The 15,161-nt window shown below is 42.0% G+C and overlaps 1 protein-coding gene across 1 annotated transcript in view; it reads right to left on the reverse strand.

The window, feature by feature from the left end:
• Positions 1-15,161, reverse strand: part of LOC120940670 (enoyl-CoA delta isomerase 2-like) — a 46,432-nt gene that overhangs the window by 9,550 nt on the left and 21,721 nt on the right. The window contains exon 5 of the mRNA XM_040353651.1: positions 141-214. Coding sequence (XP_040209585.1) covers positions 141-214 — 74 coding nt within the window. The remainder of the gene's footprint in view (positions 1-140; positions 215-15,161) is intronic.

Here is a 15,161-nt window from a genome sequence, read left to right on the forward strand (position 1 = left end):
CGCCGCTCCGGAGCTAGGCCGAAGCCGGGGACTTTCCTAGGCCTAGGCTCCGGAGCGCTCCGCGGATCGCGGGGTGTGCCGATCCGAACGGGGTGGCCCGTTCGGATCACGGATCGGTGACGATCCGTTGCACCCCTAACCAATACCAATAGCAGGTCCATTCACCATGGCCACAAGTGGCTTTGGAAAGTCAATAAATTTACACACAAAATCCCTGAGTAAAGAGTAAATGGGTAGTATTGTGTGTTGGGCTAACTATTTTGAAGATGTTTATTGGCATTGGCAACAGTATGCAGAGAATTCATTACAATTTTAATTTAATTTTGCAGCAGCTTATATTTGTGTCTTTTTTTTTTTTTTTTTATACTGATATCCCTAATCTTTATAAAGAAACAGTTTCATATTTAACCACTTAAGCCCCGGACCAATATGCAGCCTAAAGACCCAAGGTGTTTTTACAGTTCGGGACTGCGTCGCTTTAACAGACAATTGCGCGGTCGTGCGACGTGGCTCCCAAACAAAATTGGCGTCCTTTTTTCCCCACAAATAGAGCTTTCTTTTGGTGGTATTTGATCACATCTGCGGTTTTTAGTTTTTGCGCTATAAACAAAAATAGAGCGACAATTTTGAAAAAAAAGCAATATTTTTTACTTTTTGCTGTAATAAATATCCCCCAAAAACATATATAAAAACATTTTTTTTCCTCAGTTTAGGCCAATACGTATTCTTCTACCTATTTTTAGTAAAAAAAATCGCAATAAGCGTTTATCGATTGGTTTGCGCAAAATTTATAGTGTTTACAAAATAGGGGATAGTTTTATTGCATTTTTATTTTTTATTTTTTTTTTACTACTAATGGCGGCGATCAGCAATTTTTTTCGTGACTGCGACATTATGGCGGACACTTCGGACAATTTTGACACATTTTTGGGACCATTGTCATTTTCACAGCAAAAAATGCATTTAAATTGCATTCTTTATTGTGAAAATGACAGTTGCAGTTTGGGAGTTAACCACAGGTGGCGCTGTAGGAGTTAGGGTGCACCTAGTATGTGTTTACAACTGTTTGGGGGTGTGGCTGTAGGAATGACGTCATCGATCGTGTCTTCCCTATAAAGGGAATGACGCGATCGATGCACCGCCATAGTGAAGGACGGGGAAGCCGTGTTTACACACGGCTCTCCTCGTTCTTCAGCTCCGGGGAGCGATCGCGACGGAGCGGCTATAAACAAATAGCCGCGCCGTGGTCCCGGATCGCTCCCCGAGCGGACCCGACCGCCGCATGTAGCGGGGGGGGTCCCGATCGGACCCCCCACCCGCTAATAGGCGAGGACGTACCCATACGCCCATGTGCCTGTACGTGCCATATTGTGGACGTATATGTACATGGGCTGGTCCTTAAGTGGTTAATGCTGATATTTGTAAAGTATGTTCGAATCTAAGCTAGCCATACAACCCTAGTGCAATTCAAAAAGAAAAAAAACACGTTCTATAGAAAAAAAAGTCCCTCATTTACCAAGCTACAATGGGTTCTAACAAAAACCTGTTCCCCTTTATAATCTTTTGTACCTAAATCTTATCTAAGAAAAGATTAAAAAAAAAAAAAATTGTATCTAAACCCAAGAACAAAAATATATTAGCAGCTTACCAGTCATTCTGGGGGGCAGAAAAATGTTATGCTGAATCTGTCCCCTGCCGCTTATATTTTCCCTTTTACATGTATTCAGTCACTGGCATTCTGCTCTGCCCCCCTCCCCCCAGCTCACTGGCTAAGGAGGGGGCAGGAGCGGCTGCCAGTCAGGTATCTGGGTGGATCCTGACATTAAAGTTGAGATCCTTTTCAGAGACTGGACTGTGGAGTGATGTCGGCCAACAGGGGGCCTTAGCCCACTGTCAGCTGAATATAGGTCACAGGAGTTCAGAACACTTCTGTGACCCACAGGAGAAATAGGGCTAAAAGAGCTACTTCTCTTTTACCATGCTTTTTTCTATGCTGGTTGTTAATGGGCTGGCACCCACCAGCATCCTAGACAACCATGATTCATCCTTGTCCTCAGTGGTGGATTCCCCGCTGACAGCAGAATGTAAACAAAACAGCCGGCAGTGTAAAACAAAAAAAAAACAAAAACAAAAGATGTACAGTCCCCCACCAATTCAGATTAGGCCTTTTGGGTCAGGTATGGATTTTTGGGGGGGACCTCACAATAATCCATTCCAATCAAGCATGTCTCTTTTTATAGTAGTACACATAGAATTTCTCCCTTTTTATAATGCTTTAATAAAGATGTCTTTTATTGGATTACAATTTTCAGGTTTTTGCTTTTGTTTTCTAGCTTTCATTATATCATTTATTTAACTTTTGTCTCTTTACCTAGCTGGTTGCTATTTTTACTAATGACAATACATTATTTGTTTATTTTTTAACAGAGAAGACAATACATTTTACATTATTATTATACAGGATTTATATGGCTTCAACAGTTTGCGCAACGCTTTACAATATAAAAGGAGACAATACAGCAACAATACAATTTAATTCAAGAGGGTTAGGAAGGCCCTGCTCCTGTGAGCCTACAATCTAATAGGGAGGGGCTGGTAACAAAAGGTAGTAACTGGAATGCCTTGTACACACAACAGAATTTTTTCATCGGATATTCCGACTGTGTTTGTGCCCCATCTGAGTTTTTCCATCGGAAATTCCGACGGACTTAGAAAGAGAACATGTCCTCTTTTTTTCCCGATGAAAAAATATTCTATTGGAAATTCCATTTGTCTGTATGGAACTCAAACGGAGAAAAAAACATGCATGCTCAGAATCAAGTCGACACATTCTCAGAAGCATTGAACTTAATTTTTCTCGGCTCGTCGTCGTGTTGTAAGTCACCGCGTTTTGGACGGTTAGGATTTGGTATGACAGTGTGTATGCAAGACAGCTTAAACGGAATTCCGTCACAAAAATCCATCGGATTTTATCCCGATGGAAATTCCGATCGTGTGTATGGGTATTAGGGATGAACTTATGAGGGGAGTAGAATAATAAGTTGTTAGCTGAAGGCAGAAGAGGCCTTCCTGAAGAAAAGGTGAATTTTCAGGGATTGCTTAAAAGTGGACAGAGTAAGGCTTTAGATAGAGTGGGTATTATTTGCCAGCGATTTTAACAATATATTGGACTATGGGTTAGACACCTCTAACCCAAACGGAGCACCCAACACAGAGTTTTTCCACCAGGCCTCATCTGCGGGGTCTTACAGAATTCTTGAGATTGAGACACTCTAGCACAATGTTACTCATATTTATCCTCAGTGTAGGCTACTTCCTCCAGAATTGACCTCACCTTATGCGGCCAGTGGTGCTCGGTGCTACATACCTTCCAGGGGGGGCTGTCAGACCATTCACTATTGCAAGTGTCTGCAATTAGAGGATAGGTGAGACATGTTGGTTGAGTCACAGGTTTAATCAATATGACATCTTACAGTTAGATAAATGAAGGCCCAGATTCTTTTTTTTTTTTTTATTTACACTTCAGACTCCAACCGCATAGAGTATGCGTTTGTACGCTCATGTTCTGTTTGCCAGCCCTTAGCGTCTCTAATTTGGTTTCGCATCATTAGTGTGATTCTTTTCCTTTAATAATTCTTTTCTTTTGTTTTTTTTTGTTTTTTTTCCTCCTTTTTTTTTTTCCCTTTTTTTTGTTTTTTGTTTTCTTTTCTTCTCTTTCTAATGTGTATATTCACCTATACATACATACATATATATATATATATATATATATATATATATATATATATATATACATACATATACATATACACACACACATACATTTTTTCCTTTTTTGTTGCTCAATCATTATTTGATTTATGAGTAATGTAAAATGTTTCAATTTATTTTCCGTATCATTTTCCCTCCCTCCCCCTCTCCCCCCCACCCTCCCCCTATCTCACCTCAAATAATCTCAGATGCCTCTTGAAGGGATTTTTTTTTTTTTTTTCTTCTTTTCCTTTCCTTCCCTTCTCCTTCCCTTCTCTATTTATAAGTTTTCTCTAGATCTCCTCCCTAAGTTTTTCAGCATAACTCCAAGATCTCTTAAAAGCCCTCCAGTTATCCCACTTCTTGTCTTGAGCTATACTATTGCCTTCCACTCCTTCTCTCAATTCTTCCATTCTATAGGTTTCTTCCACTGAGTCAATCCATTCCCAGATTGAGGGGCATTCTATCTCCTGCCATTTTCTCGGTATTATCCTTTTGGCTGCATTGAGTAGATGTGGGACAAGGGTTTTCCGATATTTTTTAATTCCTTCCTCTCCACCATGAAACAGTACCACCCAGGGGTCCAGCTTTACTTTCCCTTTTGTGATCTCTTCCATACATCCCAGGAAACTTTTCCAGAATTCCTCGACTTTAGGGCACTTCCACCGCAGGTGGGCCATGGTTCCCGGGAGCCCACATCCCCTCCAACAGTCTCCCGTTTGTCCGTCTTTAAATTTGGATAGTTTATCCGGAGTCATGTACCACCCAGTCATACATTTATAACTCATCTCAGCTGTGCGGCTGTCTACCGCCGAGGAGTGTGCCAGTGTCAACATTTTCTCTATTGTGACCCTATCCCGTTTTGATCCAAGTTCCCTCTCCCATTTTTTAATGAATGGAGGAACAGTCCGCTCACCCACCTTTAACAAGATCTTATATAGTTTTGAGATAGTTCCCTTGGCCTTCTCCGATATACATAATTTTTCCAGTTCGGACATCTGCTCTCCTGACCTCAGTGGATGCGGCAATTTTTGGATAAAGTGGGCTAGCTGACGGTATCTCCATTCGTTAATATCAATGTGATTTTTTTTCCCCTTTAATTCTTGTAGTGTTACTATGTGCCCGTCTTTAATTACATCTCTTAATTGCATCGTGTCCTTTTTTATCCAATTTCCTCCAATCTGTGTTTTACCCGGTGCGAAATAATCATTATTTTTTAGTGCTAATAATGGTGAGTTATATTCCTTTTCTATTTTTTTATACATTGTGTCCCAGATTTTTAGTGCGTTTTTTGTTATCTCATGTGTGTTCTTATCAAGTGCCCTATATTGGGGTGGGTTCCATATGATCTTATCCAACCTTACCTTCGACATTTCATTTTCAATATTAACCCACCTTTTTTCATTACTGGCCCTGGCCCACTCCACCACCCTCGACAGTACCACAGCATCATAGTATGTTTTGATATCCGGTACAGCTAATCCCCCCTTATTTTTAGATTGTCTTAGAATCTGGAAAGATATTCTATGTTTCTTATCTTTCCATATGAAGTTCATAATTTGTTTTTTGAGAGCTGAGAAGAGTATTCCAGGTAAACTTATAGGTATCATCTGAAACTTATAGGTAATTTTTGGTAAAATTACCATTTTAAAGAGGTTTATTCGTCCTATCCAAGATATTGGTCTATTTTTTATCCTCCCTATTTCTTTCCTAATTTCATTTAGCAAGGGAATGAAATTTATCACATACATTTTTTTAATTGATTTTGCTAGGAGAATACCGAGATACTTAAGTTCTTTTACCCAAGAGAAGCGGTATTCCATTTTTAGGTCCCTTTCATCTCGTCCGTTAACGTTGACACTCAGAATCTCGGTTTTGGCAACATTAATTTTAAAGTTTGATATTTCTCCATATAACGTGCATAGGTCTAATAGCTTTGGGATTGAGGTTTTAGGGTCTGTCAGATAGAAGAGGACGTCATCTGCAAACGCAGAGAGTTTGTGTTCGTCTTCCCCTATTTTAACTCCTCTTATATCGGGGCACTTGCGTATCATGGCCAGCAGTGGCTCCAGAGAGAGCACGAACAGGAGTGGGGACAGGGAGCACCCCTGCCTTGTTCCATTTTTCATTATCAATTCTTGGGATAGGCTGCCATTTATTTTTATTTTTGCCCTCGGCTCCTGATAGAGGGTCGCTATCCACTCCATCATCCTTTGTCCGAACCCCATTTCCTCCAGGGTAAGTAGCATGAGTCCCCAGTCTACCCTATCGAATGCCTTTTCTGCATCTATCGACATGAGTAGACTCGGGGACTCAGTCTCCTTCATTTTCTGAATTATCAAAAGTGCTCTTACTCCATTGTCCCTCCCCTCCCTTCCCTGGATGAACCCTGTCTGGTCTGGATGCACCATCCTTGCCATTTCTTGTTTCACTCTCTCGGCCAAGACCTTTGCGAACAGTTTTAAATCTGTATTTAGCAGAGATATTGGTCGATACCCTGAGCATTCCCCCCTATCCTTACCCTCCTTGGGGATAACCGTTATGGTGGCCTCTGAGGCCTCTCTGCTTAAATCAAAGTCTTTGCCCAATCCATTAAAGTATTGACATAATTTTGGTAGAAGGATCTCCCTACATTTTTTGTAATACAATACGGTAAAACCGTCGGGGCCCGGGCTTTTTCCTGAGGCCGTGCCAGTTAGCGCTGCATTAATCTCTTTCTCCGATATTGATCTATCCATTGCTGATGCCTCATCTCTACTTATTTTTGGCAGCCCTGCTTCCTTCAGGAAGTTCATGATTTTATTTATTTTTTCCCCTTCCTGCCCGTTCTTTTGTTCCACCGAATAAAGTTTCTCGTAGTATACCCTGAAAGTTTCGGCGATATCCTTTGTTGTATACTTCATCTCTCCTTTTTCATTTTTAATTTTATCTATATAATTTTTTGATTTTTTTTTCTGCACCATTCTTGCTAGGTGTTTATTTGTTTTATTCCCCCACATATATCTTTCCCTGGCTATTAAGTTAAATTCCCTTCTGGTTTCTAGGTCCATAAGTTCCTTTAGTTCGTTTCGTTTATTGACCAAATTCAGATAAAGATCACATTGTTTCCCTGTTTTTTTATGTTCCTGTTCAAGCAGGAAAATCTCTTCTATCAATTTTTCTTTTTTATTATTTCTTTCTTTTTTTTTTCTAGCACCTTCCGAGATCAGGGTCCCTCTTATCACCGCCTTATGCGCCTCCCATAATGTTGCTGCCGAAACTTCCTCCGACTCGTTTAGCCTGAAATACTCTTCCAGCTCCTTTTTTACCCTTATTAGACTAGTCTCGTCTATCAACAAGTGTTCATCTAGCCTCCAATTTTGTTCAGGCTTCTGGTTTTCTGGGATATCTATTATAATACTGACCGGGGCATGGTCGGAAATCGTCATGGTTTCTATTTTTGTCTCTACCACAAAATCCAAGGTCCTATGGTCTACCAGTATATGGTCGATCCTTGAATAAGTCCCATGTACCGGGGAATAAAATGTATAATCCCGTTGGTCTGGGTTTAAGACTCTCCAAGCATCAATCAATTGGCTCCTGAATAAAGCATCTTTAAGCTTTCTTAACTGTACACTCTGAGCCCCCGGTGTCTGGGACGTCTTATCTATTTTTGGATTTAAGCATAAATTTAAATCTCCTCCCATAATAATTCTTCCCCTCCTGAAGTCTGTTAGTTTCCCTAGGATTCCCAGAAGGAATTTTATCGGTAAGGCGTTTGGGGCATAGACATTTACTAGAGTGCACTCCAATCCTTCCAATTTTCCCCTCAGAAAAAGGAATCTCCCCTCTGGATCTGTCAGTCTATCAGTCAATTCAAACCGTACCCTTTTTGAGATTCCAATTGCTATCCCTCTGGCTCTTTTGGAGATAGTGTCCCCATAGTACCAAATGGGGAGATCAGGGGCATATAGTCTGACATTCGATCCTAGGGTAATATGGGTTTCCTGTAGGAAGGATATGTCTGCTTTATACCTTTTCAGTTCCTTGAGCACCTTGTGTCTCTTGGTTGGGTTATTGAGACCTTTCACATTGTAGGATATACATTTAATTTGTGGCATCTTTGATCTTTCCCCTTTTCCTTTTCTTTTTTCTGATTATTTTGGTGAGATAGGCCCTGACCCCCCCTTCCCTCCCTCCCTCGCCCCTCCCCCCACCTTCCCCATCCCCCCTTCCTCCCCTTTAGGCCGATTAATGACCTCTGAGCCATCCTCCATGTCTGGCTCAGTTACTCTCCAGGTGGGGTCCCGGAGTTGCCTCCCCCCCAGCCCGGTTGTCGGGCTGGTGGGGGGGGATGGGCAAAATCCCCCACCACCAGTGAAAACACCGAGAGGGGAACCGATAGCCCGAAAAGTAGACAGAGAGAGCAGACCCCAGAAATAGAAAACACAAACCAAAAGAAAGCAGATAAGAGCACTATCCAAGCTAAATTTCCAGAGAGACCAAAAAAAAAAAAAAAAAAAGTCTCTTCCTTCCCTCTAGAGTTCCTACTACTCTATCTCCATCCAGGCAAGTTCAGTGTCTGCATATCTAATTTTTTGCAGAACTCTTCCAGGTCTTCCGGGAATCTCAATGTTGCAGATCTCCCGTCTTTTGTTCCGATTAGACAAGCCGGGAACCCCCAAATATATTTAATATTCAATTCTGTCATCTGTTTTAATAATGGTTTTAACGCTCGTCTTCTTGCCAGGGTCTCTGGTGATAGATCAGTAAATATCTGGATCTCTGTCCCTTCAAGGACTATCGGGGGTTGTCCCCTTAGTTTCTTCCAAATTATTTCCTTGTCCTCATAAAGTCTGAACCTGATTATTACGTCTCTTATTCGCTCCGAGCTCCCTCTTTGCGGGTTCCCAACTCTATGTACTCTTTCGATCCTTATTTGATCTTCTACCGGTTTTTCCAGCAAGGGGTTGAATATCTTCTGCATTTTTTTCCTAAGATCTTCCCCCCTCTCCTCTGGTATTGACCTTATCCTTAAATTTTGTCTCCGACTTCTGTTTTCTTGGTCTTCTAATTTATAGAGGATAAGTCTCTGTTGTGATTGAGTCTGATCTATTTGATCCTTTAATGCTTTTACTTCTTGTTCTTGCTTCTCTGTTCGCTTTTCTATTGTTTCAATTCTGGAGAACAAGTGGCCCAGGTCTGTCCGTAAGTTCTGTATTTCCCCCTTTATTTCACTCTTGATCGCTATTTCCAATCTTGACAGCATCTCTGCCATTTCTCCTTTTGATGGAGATTGCGAGTCTATGTGTTGTTCCTCTGTCCTACTGCTTTCGGGTCTGTACTCTGTAGCGCCTTCCTCTCTAAGCTCCAAAGATATTTCGCTGTTATTGCCCCCCTGGGGTTTCTTATTTTCCGGCTTTTTATCCTTGTTTACTTGTTGTGGTTGTTTCGTTGTTCCCTGTGCACTCTGGATTTTGGGGCTGTCTCCTTTAGTCATAAATGGTCTAATAGAACTTGTTGTGCTTGTATTGCTTGGGGTTGTCGGGGGTCCCCCCTTTGTAGACCTACTTGCCATCCTGTTCATGTTGTTATTTTCTCTTCTCCTTATTCTTTTCCCCAGCTTGACCTCCTCCTGCCTCCTCTTCCTAATACCACAGCCCCCTTTCTGCGTTCGACCGACTCTCTCTCCCCTCCTTGATGCTGGACAGTCCCGATGGAGTTGAGCTCCTCACCCTTTCTGTTTGTGTGGTAATATGCAAAAAAAAAAAAAAAAAAAAAAACATACAATAACCAAAGTAATATATGGAGTCCCGAGTTTTCGGAATGTCCCTGGGTTGTTTGCTTATGGTGTTTTTTTGTTATAAGTGCTGTTATCTCAGAGAAGATCTTAATTGATTTTCTTTTTGATCAAGAAATGTAAAAACGTCTCGGCAGGATAACTCCTTTGTGTTTACAGTATAGACGGGGTTACCAGGGCAGTTTTTATTAATATATATTTTTTCTTTTCTTTTCCCCCCTCTCGCTGTATACTTCTTGGGGGCGTGTACGTGGTCAGCTCAAAATAATGCACTATAGCAAGCAGCTGCCCGTGCTGACAGTATGTTTCACAGTTTTCACCGCTTAGCCCAAGCCGACTGCTTATCTGAGGATCCCCTCAGTCCTATTAATCCTCTGTTCCCCTCTGCCAGATACCTCCGTCGGACACTACCTGTCTCACCGTATTGTCCCGAGCCTTCCTCTAATGTCCCCTTTTTTTCTCTTCTTTTTTTTTTTTTTTTTCCTTTTTTCTTTCCTGCCCTCTTCCCTTCCTTGGACCTACGATCAGTGTTCGAGTTTTAAAGTGAATCAGCAATTCAGTTGGCTGGGTAGATGGAACTGTACCAGGTAGGCCGTCAGGGTTTCGTGTACACTGGGTCCCCTCCTGCGTTTAATCGCTTAGCACTTAAGCATACGCCAATGGATAGCCCCCCCAGATATCTCATCAAAGGCACACGCTGCAGCTTTCTGTCCCCCAAGGAGTGGGTACCGGAAATGGCAGAGGGATATCTATGGTATTTCCTATGTCTGTCTGGCCTATTTGTACCGTAGAGGGGGTTTTTGTGTGTTTAGAGGGAGATGTCACTTCATCGTTCCTATGATCCCCCTAGAACAGCTATTACAGCGACCTGGGCTCCTTGGGTGAGACAGACTAGCTTACTCACTTGACAGTTTATCAGTTAGCACTTTTCTTAGTTTCAGAAAACGTTATATCTCCATGGATTTGCAGAAGCTATTCAAAACTATACATTTGCAAGACCTTAAACAATGCTTAAACAATACTTTAACAGCATTAGCCATTTCTTTACAGATACTTAATCTTCTCCCCTTGGGGGCCCTTCGTCTACCTCCTTCTCCAGATACTTTGGGGACATAGAGATAGCCTGGACTAAATAGCAAAAAAAAGAAACGACCTTATCTCTGGTGGTGATGGTGGAGCGGGTAGGTGTATCTGTCCTCCTCTCTCACGTTCCTGCGAGTTCAGACCTCCGGCAGCAAGTTCCTTTCCTCCTCTCCCGCTCGCCTCCGCCTCTTACCAGCTGCCGTTCCCTGCATGGACCCTCGTCGTGGCGTGATGTGGATAGCGGTGGTGTGATCCATACGGGGAACCGTCCCCGCCGCGCTAAGAAGGTCTCCAGGGGATTAGTTTCCCCAAGACGGCGTATGGTGTGCGGCGTGCATACGGGGGCTGCCGGTTTTTTTCCCGAGCGTGGTTCTCCTCATCCCCATCTGACTCCCAGCTCCTCACGCCCCCCACCTACGCGCGCGCCTCCTCACGTGCACGTGCGCGCCATCTCTCGAGGGCCCAGATTCTCAAAGGGCTTACGACGGGGCAACGCCATGTACGCCGTCGTAAGTCCTAATCTGGGCCGTCGTATCTATGCGACTGATTCTTAGAATCAGTTACGCATAGATATCCATTAGATCCGACAGGCGTAAGGCTCTTACGCTGTCGGATCTTAAATGTAATTTTTTTTTTGGCCGCTAGGTGTCGCCTCCGTCGTTTTCCCCGTCGCGTATGCAAATTAGCTAGATACGCGAATTCCCGAACGTACGCGCGGCCGACGCAGTAAAGTTACAACGTTTACGTTAGGCTTGTCCCGGCGTAAAGTTGCCCCTGGGTATATGAGGCGCAATCAATGTTAAGTATGGCCGTCATTCCCGCGACAAAATTTGTAAATTTACGTCGTTTGCGTAAGTCGTTCGTGAATGGGGCTGGACGCCATTTACGTTCACGTCGAAACCAATGACGTCCTTGCGACGTCATTTGGAGCAATGCACCCTGGGATATTTTTCGAGCGGCGCATGTGCAGTACGTTCGGCGCGGGAACGCGCTTAAGCTCCACGCCCCCTACCCGGCTAATTTGAATTAGGTGGGTTTGCGCCAGGTGATTTACGCTACGCCGCCGCAACTTTACAGGCAAGTTCTTTGTGAATAAAGCACTTGCCTGTAAAACTTGCGGCGGCGTAAGGTAAATGAGATACGTTACGCCCGCAGAGTTTTAAGCCAATCTACGAGAATCTGGGGCCGAAGAGTCTTCTACAGTATCGACTGTATGGGAGGCATTCAAGGTAACTATTATGGGCATATATATCTCTGCTTTTAAGGTGGCGAGAATCATATCGCCTCTGTTTTACAAGACTGTGACTAGGATTGTGCCCGCTCACATGCTGACTCTCCCTCCCCTGAAACTCTAGCTAACTTACAGTTTGCCAGACAGAGTTAGGTTTACATTACACACAAAGCCACGGACCTAAACTTCAGATGGGTCTTTTTTTTTTTTCTTTTTTTTTTTTTTTTTGTCCCCACTTCAGACTCCGCTCATACTTGACAACGAGACTTGCTCACGGTTAGACCGCCCTTAACGTCTCTCTAGTGGCTTCGCATCATGCGTGGGTTTTTTTTTTTTTTTTTTTAACAGTTGCAAATTTGTCCTTTTTTTTTTTTTTAACAGTTGCAAATTTGTCCTTTTTTTTTTTTTTTTTAACAGTTGCAGATTTGTCCTTTTTTTTTTTTTCCCCTTTCCCTTTTCCCTCCCCTCTTTTCCTACTTTTTTCTTTTCTTTCCCCCCCCCCCCCCTCCCCCCCCCCCCTGTCTGTGTGCCTTGCAATCTTCTTTTTTTTTGTTTTCTCACTTATCCACTTCTGTCATTCCTTGAACAAACTTTTCCGAAAATTTAAAAACTTTCCATTTTTCCCACACCTCATTATATCTATCCACTCCTCCTGTCTCTCCACAGGCCAGGTACTCCATCTCTTCTATGTATTCCACCCTTTCCATCAATTCTTTAATTGATGGCCTTTTTGGGTGTAGCCAGTTTTTTGGAATCAGGGCCTTTGCTGCATTTAGCAGCACTGGAACCAGGGTTATTGCGTATTGTTTTTTTGTTTTTTCGGTTCCATGAAATAGACAGGACAGTGGGCTACACGGGATCCTCTCCCCTGTTATTTTTTCGATATATTCCAGGGCTTCTTTCCAATATTCCTGTATTCTCGGGCAATCCCACCATATGTGCATAGTTGTCCCTTTTTGCTTACAATTCCTCCAACAAAGCTCTGAGTTTTTTGGATGGATTTTATTCATTCTTGATGGGGTCAAGTGCCATCGAACCATACACTTATAATTTGCTTCTATGGAAGTTATATCTGAGGCATAATTATAAACTGCACCTATCATTTGTGATTTGTCAATCTTTTTACCCAAATCGCTTTCCCATTTTTCTAGGCAGGGCAGTGTTTCCTGGGTCTCGAGCTCCGTTAATATTCCATATGCTTTTGATATACCATGTGTCAGTGGCCCATCTATACTGCATATTTTTTCTATTGGGTTTAATGTTTTTTCTTCACGAATCGGTTGTGGTAGTGTGCTCACAAAGTGTTTTAACTGTAAATACTCCCATTCACTCATCCGTTGATCCCCTTCTCCCACTATTATATCCTGTCTTGCTTTTATTTTTCCCCGTGTGACAATATCTTTTAATTTTTTCTCACCCAATTGCTTGCCGAAACGTGTTCCATTACCTGGTGGGAAGAACTTTGTGCCTGCTAATGGGATTAATGGAGAGTTATACTCCCATTTTTCCCGTCTAAATAAAGTGTCCCATATTTTAAAAACATTTTTTGTTATACTATGTGTGTTTGTGCCCAATTTCCTCGTCTTAGGTGGTATCCAAATGTTTCTATTTAATTGTGCATTACTTATTTTCTCTTCCATACGTGCCCATTTTTTTTTGGTATGTATATTTGTCCATTCTACTAACCTAGCTAAATTAACGGCAAAATAATATCTTTTTATGTCGGGGAGTCCCAACCCGCCTCCTTTTTTTTTCAGGCTCAGCTGTGTGTAGCTTATTCTGGCCTTTTTACCTGCCCATATATATTTCGAGATTATTGTTTTAATTACCTTAAAGAAGCTTTGCGGTATCTTTATTGGGAGCATTTGGAGTTTATATGTTATCTTCGGTAGTATCATCATTTTAAACGCATTTATCTTACCTATCCAGGAGATGTGTTTTCTTGCGAGATTTTTCAAGTCTTGGTTAATGTCATTAATTAAGGGGACGAAGTTGGCTATGTAGAGTTTTTCAACTGTTGGTGTGATCTTTATTCCTAAATATGTAATAGCTTCCTTTTCCCATGTAAATGGGAAATCCTTCTGCAGCTCTTCTGCTTCTTTTTTTTCTATCCCCACATTTAGAATTACTGTTTTTATCGGGTTTATTTTAAAGTTGGAAAGTTCACCGTATCTTTTTATTTCCTTTATAACGTTAGGGAGGGAAACTCTAGGTTTAGTCAGGTATAGGAGTATGTCGTCTGCGTATGCCGCCACCTTGTGTTCGTCATCTCCCACTCTCACCCCCCCTATGTCCGGGTTTTCCCGGATTTTTGCTAACAGTGGTTCCAGTGCTATTACATATAGGAGGGGTGAGAGCGGGCACCCCTGTCTGGTACCATTTTTCATTTCGAACGCAGACGACATACTCCCATTGACCTTTACCCTTGCCGTCGGGTGGCTATATAGGTTTTTTACCCATTTCAAAAATCTTGGTCCCAGACCTATATTTTGTAGAGTTTCCATCATAAACCCCCAGTCGACTCTGTCGAATGCTTTTTCAGCATCTAAAGACATGAGTACGACTGGGGGTTTCTTTTTTGGATCCTGTTGTAGTAGCAGCAGGGTCCTTATGCTATTATCTCTCCCCTCTCTGCCCGTTACAAAGCCTGCCTGATCTATATTTATTAATTCCGGCATTAAACTTTTTATCCTAGTTGCTAGTATTTTCGCATAAACCTTTAGGTCTGCATTTAACAATGCTATTGGTCGATAGTTTGAACACAACGTTCCATCTTTCCCTGTTTTAGGGATTATAGAAATACTTGCTAGCAGCGATTCTTTTCTTATTTCCTCTTCCTCTCCTATTTTATTGAAATAATTACACATCTCAGGGACCAAAAGTTCTCTAAATTTTTTATAATATTTAATCGGCAAACCGTCGGGGCCTGGACTCTTACCACCCGGTGTTTCCTGGAGGGCTCTATAAATCTCCTCTTGAGTTATAGAGGCATCCAGGGATTCCCTGTCGTTTTGAGTTATTTTAGGTAAGTTCACTTCTTTTAGGTATTCCTTGATTTTCCTTATTCTAATATTTTGCTGCTCTTGAGTTTCGTTAATTCTTATTGAATATAATGTACTATAATAAGTCTGAAACGCTTCCGCAATTTCCGATGTCTTATATTTCATAAGACCGTCTTGGTTTTTTATTTTTTCTATGTAATTTTTTATTTTTTTTTCCCTTGATATTCTGGCTAGATATTTCCCTGGTTTGTTCCCCCATTTATACCTCTCTTTTCTGACATTTTTGAATATTTTCCTTGTTTCTACCTTCATCAAG

This window comes from Rana temporaria, chromosome 5 (assembly GCF_905171775.1).
Source record: "Rana temporaria chromosome 5, aRanTem1.1, whole genome shotgun sequence".
In the NCBI taxonomy this organism is placed as follows: Eukaryota; Metazoa; Chordata; class Amphibia; order Anura; family Ranidae; genus Rana; species Rana temporaria.